This window comes from Pseudonaja textilis, chromosome 2 (assembly GCF_049901715.1).
Source record: "Pseudonaja textilis isolate UNSWEBS1 chromosome 2, rPseTex1.2, whole genome shotgun sequence".
Taxonomy (NCBI): domain Eukaryota; kingdom Metazoa; phylum Chordata; class Lepidosauria; order Squamata; family Elapidae; genus Pseudonaja; species Pseudonaja textilis.
Genome location: NC_141991.1, coordinates 191,991,346 through 192,004,135, shown reverse-complemented (window position 1 = coordinate 192,004,135; position 12,790 = coordinate 191,991,346). Strand labels below are relative to the sequence as shown.

Here is a 12,790-nt window from a genome sequence, read left to right as displayed (position 1 = left end):
AAAAAAATCCAAAAATAAAATACAAGCTGAATAGTCAAGATCTTGTTGATGATCCAAGCTCTGTAAAGGACCTTGGAATACTCACCTCCAATGATCTAAGTGCTAGAGCCCACTGCAACTACATAGCCAAAAAGGCATTAAGAGTTGTTAACCTAATCTTACGTAGCTTTTTCTCTGGTAATATCACACTACTAACTAGAGCATACAAAACATTTGCTAGACCAATACTCGAATACAGCTCATCAGTCTGGAACCCACATTACGTATCTGATATTAGCACAATTGAGAAAGTCCAGAAATATTTCACAAGAAGAGTTCTCCACTCCTCTACTCGTTGTAGAATACCTTATGCCACCAGATTTGAAATTCTAGAACTAGAAAACCTTGAATTACGCCGTCTTCGGTCTGACTTAAGCATGGTATGTAAAATCATACATTGCAATGTCCTACCTGTCAATGAATACTTCAGCTTCAACCATAACAACACAAGAGCACACAGCAGATACAAACTCAAGGTTAACCGCACTAAGCTTGATTGCAGGAAATACGACTTTAGCAACAGAGTGATCAATGTCTGGAATACTCTACCTGACTCTGTAGTTTCTTCCCCAAACCCCAAAAACTTTAACCTTAGACTGTCTACTATTGACCTCACCCCTTTCCTAAGAGGTCTGTAGGGGGCGTGCATAAGTGCACCAACGTGCCTACCGTCCCTGTCCTATTGTTTCTTTTATTTTTCTTTTATTTTTCTTATATGTACCCATTTCATGTATTCATAACTATGTATACACTTATACTTATTATCTTGTAAACAATTGACAAATAAAATAAAAAATAAAATAAAATAAAAAAAATAAAAAATAAAAAGTAACTACGGCAGAGGTTGGGTTTGAACACAAGCATCACATGACATTTATGTGATCCTTATCTATCCAAGGACTTCTTTGCTTTTGTTTTTTTTATTCTCTGAGACAGCTTAAGGATAAGTTCAGGCAGCTTGGCTTTCCATAGGAAAGTGCATTGTTTTTCCCCAGCTTCATGTCCTACTGATGTGTAAACTACTGTGGCACTGGTTAATTGGAATTATATTCTAAAATATTTAGACCAGAGGTTTCCAACTTTGGCAACTTTTTAAGACTTATGAATTTGAAATCCCAGAATTCTCCAGCCAACATGAGACAAGATCATGTGCGGGAAGATAAGAAAGGTGAATCGATCTTTTGATAGGAAAAAAAGGGAGTAAAAATCATGGTAGAAAAAATGGCTTTTTGCTCCCTCTCCTTTTTTCCCTATCAAAAGTTCAGTTCACTTCCTTTATTTCCCTGCACATGTGCTTATCTTACTTCAGAGTGGAGGTTGCAAGTCACGATTAAAACTAGCCTTAGTTTTTCAGGTGCCGTTAAGCTTAAATTCTAGTAAGAATAATAACAATGCCTTGATTGTAGTCAGTCCTATAAGCATACTAAGGCAGAAAGGAATGAAAAATATTAGTAAGCTCCTATCTTCATCATGGAGTTTATTTTGCTTCTATCTTTGCCCATTTTTGTTTGAGTTAATGATGTTATGTCTATCTGGATTGAATGGGCTCCAAGGAAGATACTGGAAATCTTCAAAGGTTAGTGATAAAAGTGAATTATTTTTGGCATATACCCTTACATACTTTTGTTTATAAATCACTTAATTCTATTAATCGGTGCTTTCCATTACTTCAATAGCCACATTTATTTGTGTGCAGCAAGAGGAAAGCACTACACAGAAAAAGGAATCTAGCTCTTATAAATTCACTTAATTAGTGGAATGCTGAGGCCATTTGACTCCAGACAACTCTTACATAATAAAAGGAATAAAAATAAAGATCATGAGAGTTTCTCAACCTCTGAAAGGGAACACAACACCCCAAAAACACCCCAAGAGAAAAACAATGGGATAAACAGCCTTCCTACCTCCAAACCTGGGACCAGAGCCAAGTTTTCAATGATTTTGAAAACAGCATCACGATAAGTTGGAAAGATGTCTTTTCTAGCTTACAGATGCTGTAACAGAAGTAAATTTCTAAGTTCTGATAGATCACATTGATTAATTGAAGGAGCCCATCCACTCTGCCAACCTAGGGTCAGACAGAATGAGAATGCTCCAGATCTCTTTAGTTGAACCAATATCTAATGTCTTTTCTGTTATGGTGCCTTAGGATAAATTTAGATTCTGAAATGACTAGGATGTGGCACTTAACAGGAAATTTGCTAAAACCAATGGTACAGTATTCATAAAAGTGTAAAAATGGGCAAGATGACAGATATCACACTATGATGCAAGCTCTGCCCTTTTATATGTATAATGTGGAAAGGATGAGACTTGCATTTTTCACTGTTATCACAGATGGTACTGATCCAATTCAGTTCAATCTTTATTATAGTCATGGACTAAAACAAAGTACTGATCCACATGTATATGATCCATTATATACCCCTCCGCCTCTGTGTGTGTGTGTGTGTGTGTGTACATGCGCATGCGCTACACTATAGCAAATAGACACTGCTGGGTAGGATTCAAATTTTTTAACAACCAGTTCTGTGGGCGTGGCTTAGGTGGTGGGCGGGGCTTAGGTGGTCATGTGACTGGGTGGACATGGCTTGGTCATATTATTGGCTGGGTGTGGCCAATATCACTCACATCAAGGCACACATCTCCTCACCAGGCCTCTCATGACTGTGGGGATGTTGCAACAGTCATAAGTGTGAAAAATGGTCATAAGTCACTTTTTTCAGTGCCATTGTAACTTTGAATGGTCACTCCACATAAGCAAAGTCCCAGCAAAGGAGGGGAAAAAAACTCCAGAGAAGTTCCTAAGACAGGAAGTCTAGTCCTGCCAAGAATGTAATAAGGTTTAATGGAAAGGCAGTTTCTGTAAACAACACCAGAATGTTTCCTTCCTGCCTTCCTTACAGGATTAGGCCAGTAATTTCTTCTAACAACCCGTTTTCTGAACTGCTTAGAATGTTAACAACCGGTTCTAGCGAATAGGTGCGAACTGGTAGAATCTCACCCCTGGACACGGTTCACTCGCTATTCTTTTCAAAAATCAGAACATACAGGATTTTTGCAAGTTCATAATTTATTAAACTAGAGGGTGTTATTTTTGAAATCTCCACTAGATGTCAGGAGAATATCACAGGCAAGAAAGAAATGTATCAACAATTAACTATTTACTTCCTATTTTTGACCAAAAAAATACTGACAGCCAGTAATAAATGATGTAAAAAATGTAATTCTATTTAAATGTGTAATGCATAAAATAAAATTATTAAAAACACTGCAGTGAAAGATATTAATAAAACTACTGTACTAACAATATTTTGTGAAACAAAACAATAGGTAAATGGATATCTATCTGAATTGGATATAAAAGATCTAGGTTTTGCATCCAATAATGTTAATTCACTGCTTGGATGCATGGTACAGGCACACTGTATTCTTTTCTATGGACTTTATGTAGATTGCAGATTCCAAAGAATTATGGGAGATTTTAGAAAAATTCTAGAGATTTTGAAAAAGATGGAGGAAATGTTAGATGTTAGTGTAATAATCCCAGTACAGTAGAACCTCTGGTCATGACCATAATTTGTTCCATAACTTTGCAATTTTTTCATCTTCTAATGTTTCACCTTCAGGAATTTCTGGGTCAGGGTTCATGTTTGATCACCACCCGAGTATGTGTTTGTGACCAGATTCAAAAACTTTGTGAATGTTTTGGTTGGAACCCAATTTGGTTGTTGTCAGAAGCGTTCATGACCAAAGGTTTTACTATACTTGACATGACACTCATTCAACAGCCTAATGAGCAAAGCTCAGGCAGGCTTACATTCCTAGGAAGATGTTATACAGATAATATACAGATCATTCTTGCAATCATTTGAAAGGCCCCTTCTCCAAATCGCACAATTTGGAGAAGGAGCGTCTGAACAGTTGTGAGAATTGGGCCCATTTGCTGAACGAAATGAGGTGATCTCCGTAGAAGGCCACACCTTCTATCAGCTGGGCATGCCTGTCAGAAAAACGACACAAAGATAAGTAGACCCAGGCACAGTGGGTGGGGAAGGGCTCAGGCAATTCAGCGTTAGATACGGGGAAAAGGCCTAGACCTCCCATCCTGCAACAGGTTTCCACACACCTCTGGGCACCAAGCTCCCCAAGCCTCCCACACCACAAGGTACTGCATGCTCTACTTAATGTTCCATCAAATTATTACTTAACCGCCGCTACTATGAAAGCCAGTATTGTGACCATTGGGCAAAGTGATTATGTAGGTATTTTGCTTAACTATTTCTTTACTTAATGACTGAGATTCTAGTCCCAATTGTGGCTGTAAATTAAGAAATACTTTAGTCTGGATTTCATATGAATAGCAACAGAAAGCCAGGTACATAATATTAACAGAATTGTTTATTACAGCAATTGGCAAGTTATGTTATATTACAGACCATATTTTTTTTCAAATACATTTCATAGCTAGCTAATTGAAGCAGTCTGGTCTGGCAGTTTCCACTGTTGGACGATTGTGGAAAAAACATCAACTTTATTTTAAAAAATAGTACATTTCTGGCCACAGGTGGATTTAAAGTGAATTAAAAACACATTTTATTAGTTCAATTAAAATTATAGAAAAAGCATTTGTTCACACATATACATATATGAAATGCATGTCCCTCTATGCCTATCACACACTCAACATTCAAATGGGTATCGTTTGTTTCAAACAGGAATATAATTTGTGGATAAATGTAACTTAAAGTCATTCTTGACAAGTCTATCAAACCATTAATATATTAAAAAATAAAATTGCATTCCAAACAGTTTCCTCATATATATGTTGTTCAATATTGGTGTACTGTATTATATTTTATAGAACACTTACATAGATTTTATCTGTCAGCTGCAGCCTGGATAAACAAATTCATTATGACAATTATTAGCAAAAAAACAGTACAATAATAAAATATCTTATTGGTGAGATCCTTAAATTGCAAAACTAGGCACATCATCTGGAAGTCACTTTCACTGAGCTCAGTGCCATGAATTTCTGAGTGGACATGCATAGGATTCCATGATATTTGGCACAACCAAAAAGGTTCCAACAGATATTAGTCTTCCTAAACAATAATAGAAACAGTTGCAAACAACATATAAAATGTTAATAATGTTTATAAATTTCTTTGTTATTTCAGAATTTTTAATTACATCCATTATTTGCCAACAAGGCATTCATTGAATGCAGATTTTGTAAACACAATGACAAATTGTGTCCATTTTACTTTATATATTTGTATGGCTGAAAATTCTTCTTTAAAAATCTATATTGATTATTGCAAATTTGGTACAAATTCAATAGCTCCTTATAATAATTGATGTCACATGCAAAAAAATGCATAAAATAAAGTGAGAGAAACCCTGAGTCAAAAATTTCATAAGCAAGGCACTAAATCTTTCCTCAGCTCTTCCTGTGCCTTTGTGTCTTTTACAAAATAATCCAGTAGTTATCTTTAAATTTGATAGTAGGGAGAAGTTTGTGCAGTTTGTACTGTAGAGAAGGCACTGGTATTCCATTGGCTTCTGCAGATTTCAGTACTCTATTTCATTGAAATCAGCAGAATATCCTGATGATTGTAGTATAGTTTCTTCCATTTCTAAGAGGACAAAAAGAATATTAGAAACATCTGCATATTACTTTACATTTGAGTCATTTTGAGCTGTGCTAAGATACAGGGAGGATAGTCTGAAGCCTAACTATCCTTTCTTTCATGAGTATTAAAGTAGAAGTAATGAAAGAGCTTTAGCTCAAGAATGGTTTTGTGGGACTTCTGATAAATATAACAATAATTGCAAATCTAGAAAGAAACACTTGAACAGTTGTCTCATTTTAAAATTGTATACTTTATTATGTGTGTATGTGTATGTATATACACACACATGTATGTATGTATGTATATGTATGCATGCATGCGTGCATGCATACATGCAGTATTATGAGACTCGCAAGAAGCAAATGTAACTCAAATGCTAGGGCAAATTCAATCAAGTTAAGTTTACCTTTACAAGGTCCTTTCTGAAATGAAATGTCATCGATAGCAATGTCACTTCTTATTGATATTCCACGAATTGCTTCAAATATAATCTGCATTTAAAAAAAAATCATAATGGATGAAGTAGAAGAAAGCTATTAAATGAATATCTCTCCTTTAAAAATGTAATGTTTCTTCTCACATGTTTTCATTTATTTTTAATTAGAGGAGAAAGGGAAAGTTGTTCTTTATCTTCCTGGCAAGCCACGTGATAGCAGAGGCAAGGTTTCAGGGCAGAAGTGTCATCTTATACACCAAAGCAATGATTTTCCACATTCTTCGTAATCTCTGCTTTATTCAGCAAGGAATAACTTCACTGGAAGAGCCTCTATCTGTGCCTTCATTAGTTGGATGTAAAAGCTCCACCAGCCTTATGTTTACTTAGAGGCCTGAAGGCCACTACTCCAGATTGAGAACAAACCTTTACATATATTTTTTAGAAAGAATTTACTTTTAGAAGCAAGAATTTTGATTGCATCAAAATATATTCTTCCTCCAACAGAATAAATTTCCTTTCCCTCTTCGTGTCCTTCTTCAAATGTATTCTGGGTAGTTGAAAGATGGTTCATGAGCACAGATTTGGACTAAACCACATTTGGCTGTTTTTTGAAATAAATGTATAACTGTTGCTTTGACCTTTATATTCCTGCATCTCTTCCTTCATACTATTATATGTAACTGAAATTCAAACTCTATAACATTAGATCTACACATTTAAATTATCTAAAACTGGATAGAGAGATACATAGTTAGTACTATGAGCAAGTAGCCAATTGAAATTGTTTGCTAGATTTGAGAGTAGATGGATAAAAATGAAATAAAAATTATTGTTAACTCTGTAAAAAATATATTGAAACTTATAGCCTTTGAGGACTATAAATTCAGGGGACCTAGCAATATAATCCTTGGACTGATTAAAATTTTTAAATAATTGGTTTTATTGGTGTTTGTAGAAAATTGAGATATTGGAATTATGGTGGAACATTGAGTAATATTTAAAATATTAAAATATTAGTGATTCAGTGGAGGACTACAAACACATTGTGTGAAGAAATGTTATTGATGTTTAAATATAATTATGGAGAAAGTGATAAAGAATAATAAGGAGAGAATGGTATTGTTTAAAGACAAAGATGTGGATGTGGAAGAACCCCAACAAATGGGCAGGGGGGCGAAATGAGTACAAAGTGGGAAAATAGTATTATATACACTGATATATAAAATAATTCATTATAAGTACAATGTGCATATTAAGGTTAGAAGTTTGAAGACAAAGATTATGTATATTTAATTGTATTATTAATGTTAGCATTGTGTAAAAAGTATATATTGAGTATATAGAGGGGGAGGAGAGAGACTGTTAGATTTGTGAAGTGTAAAGGATAAATGATCTATAGAATTTCTCCTTTTTTGTATATAATTTTTAGACTGCTTGAAAAATGGTTATATGGTGAAGGGTGGAGTATTTCACAAACATCAGTATCACCTTCCTAAGTAAGGGCAAAAACATCATATAGCATCTATGAGAATATCTACACAAATTTCTTCTAAATATAATTTCTAAAGCAAATGCTCCATCAAATTAAATAAGAACCTTAGGAGGGGAAATACATGAGAATTTTTGTGCATAACATCTGACACAGCTACTATTTTTAATGAGAGACAGGCTTATTTTAGTTGCTTATACATCAGTTTAGACTCAATTAATTCACGACTATCCAGTGCTATTTTAAACTGGCATGCTTCAGTTTCATTTTTTCCTTACAGGTCTTGGATAATTTATGACTGTTACTAGCATTTAACAAACTTGTCAACTGGAAAAAAAATTGGGCCATAAATTAAACAGATACTGATTCATATAAAGGGATTGTTAACTTACCTGATGAGATTTATCACATGTATATTCTATTAGGCCCCTTAACCATGAGATGCTTTGTTCACCACGTCTTCTCCAGATGAGGATCTCCTTTTTAGAACCATGCATTTTCAAATAAACATTTAACAGTCCGGTCCCACGTCCATACATATGATAAAAAAATATAAGGCACTGATGTCCAAATGTCTTTCGTAATAACCTTGAAATCAGTTGTGCCTTCTGTCCATAGATCATATTAGAAGCTTCTATATACATGTAATGTCCTTCAAAAAGAAAATATATGAAAGTATATTTTAAGAGTTTTTATAATTCATATAGAGTGATTTAGATGTCTGAATTTTACCAGAAACAACAAACTCCTTTCCATCACCTTTGAGAGTTTTTTTACACCTCAAAAGTACACATATTTCCAACATTTATTCAATGATTTGTCTATCTTGGAAGTTATTGATCTTTTCCAATATGAATTAACTTCTCTCAAATCTTACCCAAAATTATCAGAGAAGTCTGGAAAAAAAATACATAACAATTGTCTTATTTATTGAAGAACGTTCAGGATAAGATTTTTTTAGCATAAACATTTAAAAAATGAATAGGTTTTTTTTAAGCATGGAAATCCTGATCTATATGTTTAATAGAAAAGAATAAGCATCAAGTGTTCTCATTTATCTTGGAATAAAAACTATTCTTATTTGATATTCCATTATATTGTTTAGGTCACTTATCACCATTTAATCTATAACTTACCTACCCCAGTAGTATGGTCTCCTGTTGGACCAGTGTAAGATGTAGGAGTTGGACTTCTCCTCCTATGCCAACCATGCCGATTTCTTGGTTGCAGAGTAAATGCACACTCATTTTTTTCAAAGGTACATTCTCCAGGAAAATCAGGTGGTATATCTACCAAACACATACAGTAAAATGCAGTTATGTTTAAGTATATCTAAATATATATAATTGACCTGCATAGAGCTCCTGGTATGGATAAGGCTATCAGTTTTATTCAACTGGACTTACAGCATAGAAACTGCTTTTCTATCTGAATTTGTTAATTTGATGTCCCTCTACTCAATTTTTAAGAAAAAAAACAAACAAACTACATTACATTTTCTGCTTTCAAAAAATTCCAGGCAGATATTACTTTTCTAAGTAAATATGATTTTTCATTTAAAATAGATTTTATAAGTAATAACATATAATTAGTTGCATGTTTTACAATTTGGCTTGATATTGCTAAGATAAGAGCTAGTTACCAATAGAAAACCATGTAACTATTCATGGTTTAATTAATTCAAATTTCACTGCAATCCCTTGAGTTTACTCATGATTTATTAATTATTAAAATGGAGAAAAATATAGTTTTTTTAAACTTAAATTATATCTCCATCCACTATGGAATGGTGTGTATACAGAATAGAATAGAATAACAGAGTTGGAAGGGACCGTAGAGGTCTTCTAGTCCAACCCCCTGCCTAGGCAGGAAACGCTATATCATTTCAGATAAATGGTTATCCAACATCTTTTTTAAAACATCCAGTGTTGGAGCATTTGCAACTTCTGGAGGCAAGTTGTTCCACTGATTAATTGTTCTAACTGTCAGGAAATTTTTCCTTAGTTCTAAGTTGCTTCTTTCCTTGATTAGAAATACAGAACAGATGACTAATATCAGAAGGTATACATCAATTTCAATAAATATACATACTACGGATTTGAAATGTAATTAATTTTACCAGCACTATGACAGCTTCCCAAATTCACTGATATATCATCTAGTGCCACTATTCCACAATCCCAAAAGTTTCTACACCAGCTCAGAAACACCACCTGAAATTTGCACAAAAATACAATCTTAATTTTTTCAAGCCCATTTCCCCCAAAATGCTCTTTTAATCAGTTGAATTCTATAAAGCATTTGAAAGAGATGCTTTATAAAGCCTATCAAATATTTGCACACATATTCCTTGAATTGCTTCTACATCCTTTGAAAGTTGCTTCAAAGGATGTCAGTACATATGGGGATGCATTCACTTTACTCATGATCTCAAATGAAATGTTCTCAATCTATGTACATATCACAGACAGACAAAACTTGAAGCTAACATTTTCTCAATATTTGTGGGAAAAATGTTTTGCTTACTATAACTAATTTATAAACAATCTCTAATGCTCTGAACACATGGAGCACACCAATTTGTATTTCTTGCATCATTTTGTCAGTTACATATAAAGAAAATATAAGTAAGAAAGTATAAAAGATTGCTAACTTGCTGTGTTTCTGGTTACTTCCGTTTTAGCACAAATCTGAATTAAACAGCAATTTGGCTTATTCAGATTTTTCATTAATGAAACAGCTAAGAAATTCCTAGCTAATTCTAATTACTAGAACTTGAAACATGTAATTTAGAAATGAATATTTATATTTGAGGTTATTGTTTCAAATTATATTTGTTCTGTAGATGAAATAAGTATATAAATAATTGAAGTAGAAATATTATTCAGGCATTTGATACTTTCTTCAACGGAACACAATACTACTCTCTGAGCTTGGTTGTTTGCTTGAAAACATTTCATTACATGACCATGGTAGATTTTTATTTTTTTTTCAAATGGCAGCTAGCGGAATTTTTCTGAGTATTGCCAGGAGGATACCATCTAGGTCCAATAATAACCTTCAATCAGAGTAACCAATGCAGTGGTGGGATTTAAATTTTTTTACTACTGGTTCTGTGGGCGTGGCTTGGTGGGTGTGGCAAGGGAAGGATACTGTAAAATCTCCAGTCAGAAGTGGTATTTGCCAGTTTTCTGAACTACTCAAAATTTCTGCTACCAGCTCTCCAGAACTGGTCAGAACCTGCTGAATGCCACCTCTGAACCAATGCCATTCCATTCTATGACCAGGGCCGAATCCTTACTGGTAGAGATCTAGACTAGATAATCTGCTTTTCTTAAGGAAGGGGCTTCTTCAGGAAAGAGTTGTACTCATAACGTCCCCATAGCAGATGATACGTAGATTTACCTCTTCTCTCTCTCTCTCTCTCTCAAACCAAAACTTACAAAGAAATGTCTAAAATAGAGTTAAAACACCACTAAAAGTAATTACAATAGCAAATTTATCTGGTTAAAAGCATTATGGAAACAAATTGGTTTCCAGCCAGAACTGTACATAGAAATGATGTTAAAGATCTTTTACAAAAATTTGTAAAATTGTTTCACAACTTATGTTGTTAGTTGCGAAGTCATGTCTGACACATCGTGACCCCATGGGCAACATTCTTCCAGGCCTTCCTGTCCTCTACCATCCTCCGGAGTCCATTTAAGGTCACGCCTACTACTTCAGTGACTCCATCCAGCTATCTCTGTCATCCCCTTCTATTGCCCTCAATCTTTCCCAGCCTTAGGCTCTTCTCCAGTGAGTCCTTCCTTCTCATTAGGTGGCTAAAGTATTTGAGTTTCATTTTCAGGATCTGGCCTTCCAAAGAGCAGTCAGGGTTGATCTCCTCTAGGACTTGAATGCCTTGCAGTCCAAGGGACTCGCAGGAGTCTTCTCCAGCACCATAGTTCAAAGGCCTCAATTCTTTGGTGCTCAGCCTTTCTTAAGGTCCAGCTTTCACAGCCATACATTGCAATTGGGAAAACACAGCCTTGATTATATGCAGTTTTGTTGGCAGGGTGATGTCTCAACTTTATTATTATTCACAACTTTATTAGTGATTATATTATTGTTTCTGCAGAATGCAACATTGTTCAAACATGGCTGAAATGTAGGGTCCTTGGTACTCTCTGAACTTGGTTTTCTTGCAGATATTTTATTACTAAACTAGTTAAGTTTACTTATCAGTTAACTAGTTTGGTAATGAAATGCCTGCAAGAAAATCACCAAGCACAGAAAGTACCAAGGAGCCTACAGTTCAACTCCAAGCTACAAATATTCTCTTTTATCAATGGCTGAAATTTCATAAGCAACTCAATATTTCAATGATTTAATGTCCTTTTTATACTTTATAGTTTCTAGGGAAAAAAAATCCCTGAATTCTAGAAAAAGCACAATATAGTAAGGAGCGTGTTTTTATACTAAGATCTTGTTACAACCTGAGAAATATAATAAAAAAATAATATAAATAATATAAATTTTATATATTTTGTTTTAAGTTTATTGCACTTTATTTAATTACACAAAGCAATCAGACAAATATTCTAAAATAGTGTTTTTCAAGTAGCTCATTAATGTTAGTGGCTAATTTCTTCTCTATAAAATATTGTAGTATCAGTAATTGGCTTAGAGAGCTAATTTCAAATAGATACTCCAAAATGTACTCATGCCTGGAAACCAAGTCTTTCATTATTATGCTTTACAGCTTTTCCAGCTGAAATGACAATGACTAAATGTTAAATATTTCTTATTTCTTATTTGAGGAAAAATCCAGAATAAAATATGTTATCAAAAAGAGTTTCTGATGGCTGAAATTTTTAAATTAGAGAAGCTGTAAAAGGAAGTAATGGAGAGATCTGATTCTCTTATGCTTTGTGACATTCAAGGATGGCCAAGACTCAACTTGGCTGCTGAGGGTGTTTACTATTTCTATAGACACTTGGAAAGGAAAAATCAAAGTTGCATAAAATCAGTTGCAGGGAAGATGAAGTAAATGCTGGTTGTGATCTACCAGTAGTTTGCTATACCATGGACTGCTATAAAGATTCTAAACTTAGAATCTTTTGATCCGGAATATATATTCCCAGATAATATAAGCAAACAGTATATTGACAGCCATGGAAGTAGCTATTCATTTTACTCTCTATG

At 34.2% G+C, this 12,790-nt stretch overlaps 1 protein-coding gene across 2 annotated transcripts in view; it reads right to left on the bottom strand.

Annotated features, from left to right (window-relative positions):
- Positions 1–4,607: 4,607 nt before the first annotated feature.
- MAMDC2 (MAM domain containing 2) overlaps positions 4,608–12,790 on the bottom strand; it is a 47,424-nt gene continuing 39,241 nt past the window's right edge. The window contains exons 10-14 of one of the 2 annotated variants that reach the window (XR_015742180.1): positions 9,723–9,816; positions 8,744–8,892; positions 7,996–8,255; positions 6,085–6,169; positions 4,608–5,681 (exon numbers count right to left, since the gene is read on the bottom strand). Coding sequence is in view for 1 of the 2 variants with exons in the window: in XM_026703787.2 (XP_026559572.1) it covers positions 5,617–5,681; positions 6,085–6,169; positions 7,996–8,255; positions 8,740–8,892; positions 9,723–9,816 (657 nt within the window). In the remaining variant the exon portion in view is untranslated. Of the gene's footprint in view, positions 5,682–6,084; positions 6,170–7,995; positions 8,256–8,739; positions 8,893–9,722; positions 9,817–12,790 lie in introns of both variants that reach the window. The other variant, XM_026703787.2, reaches the window with a different exon arrangement.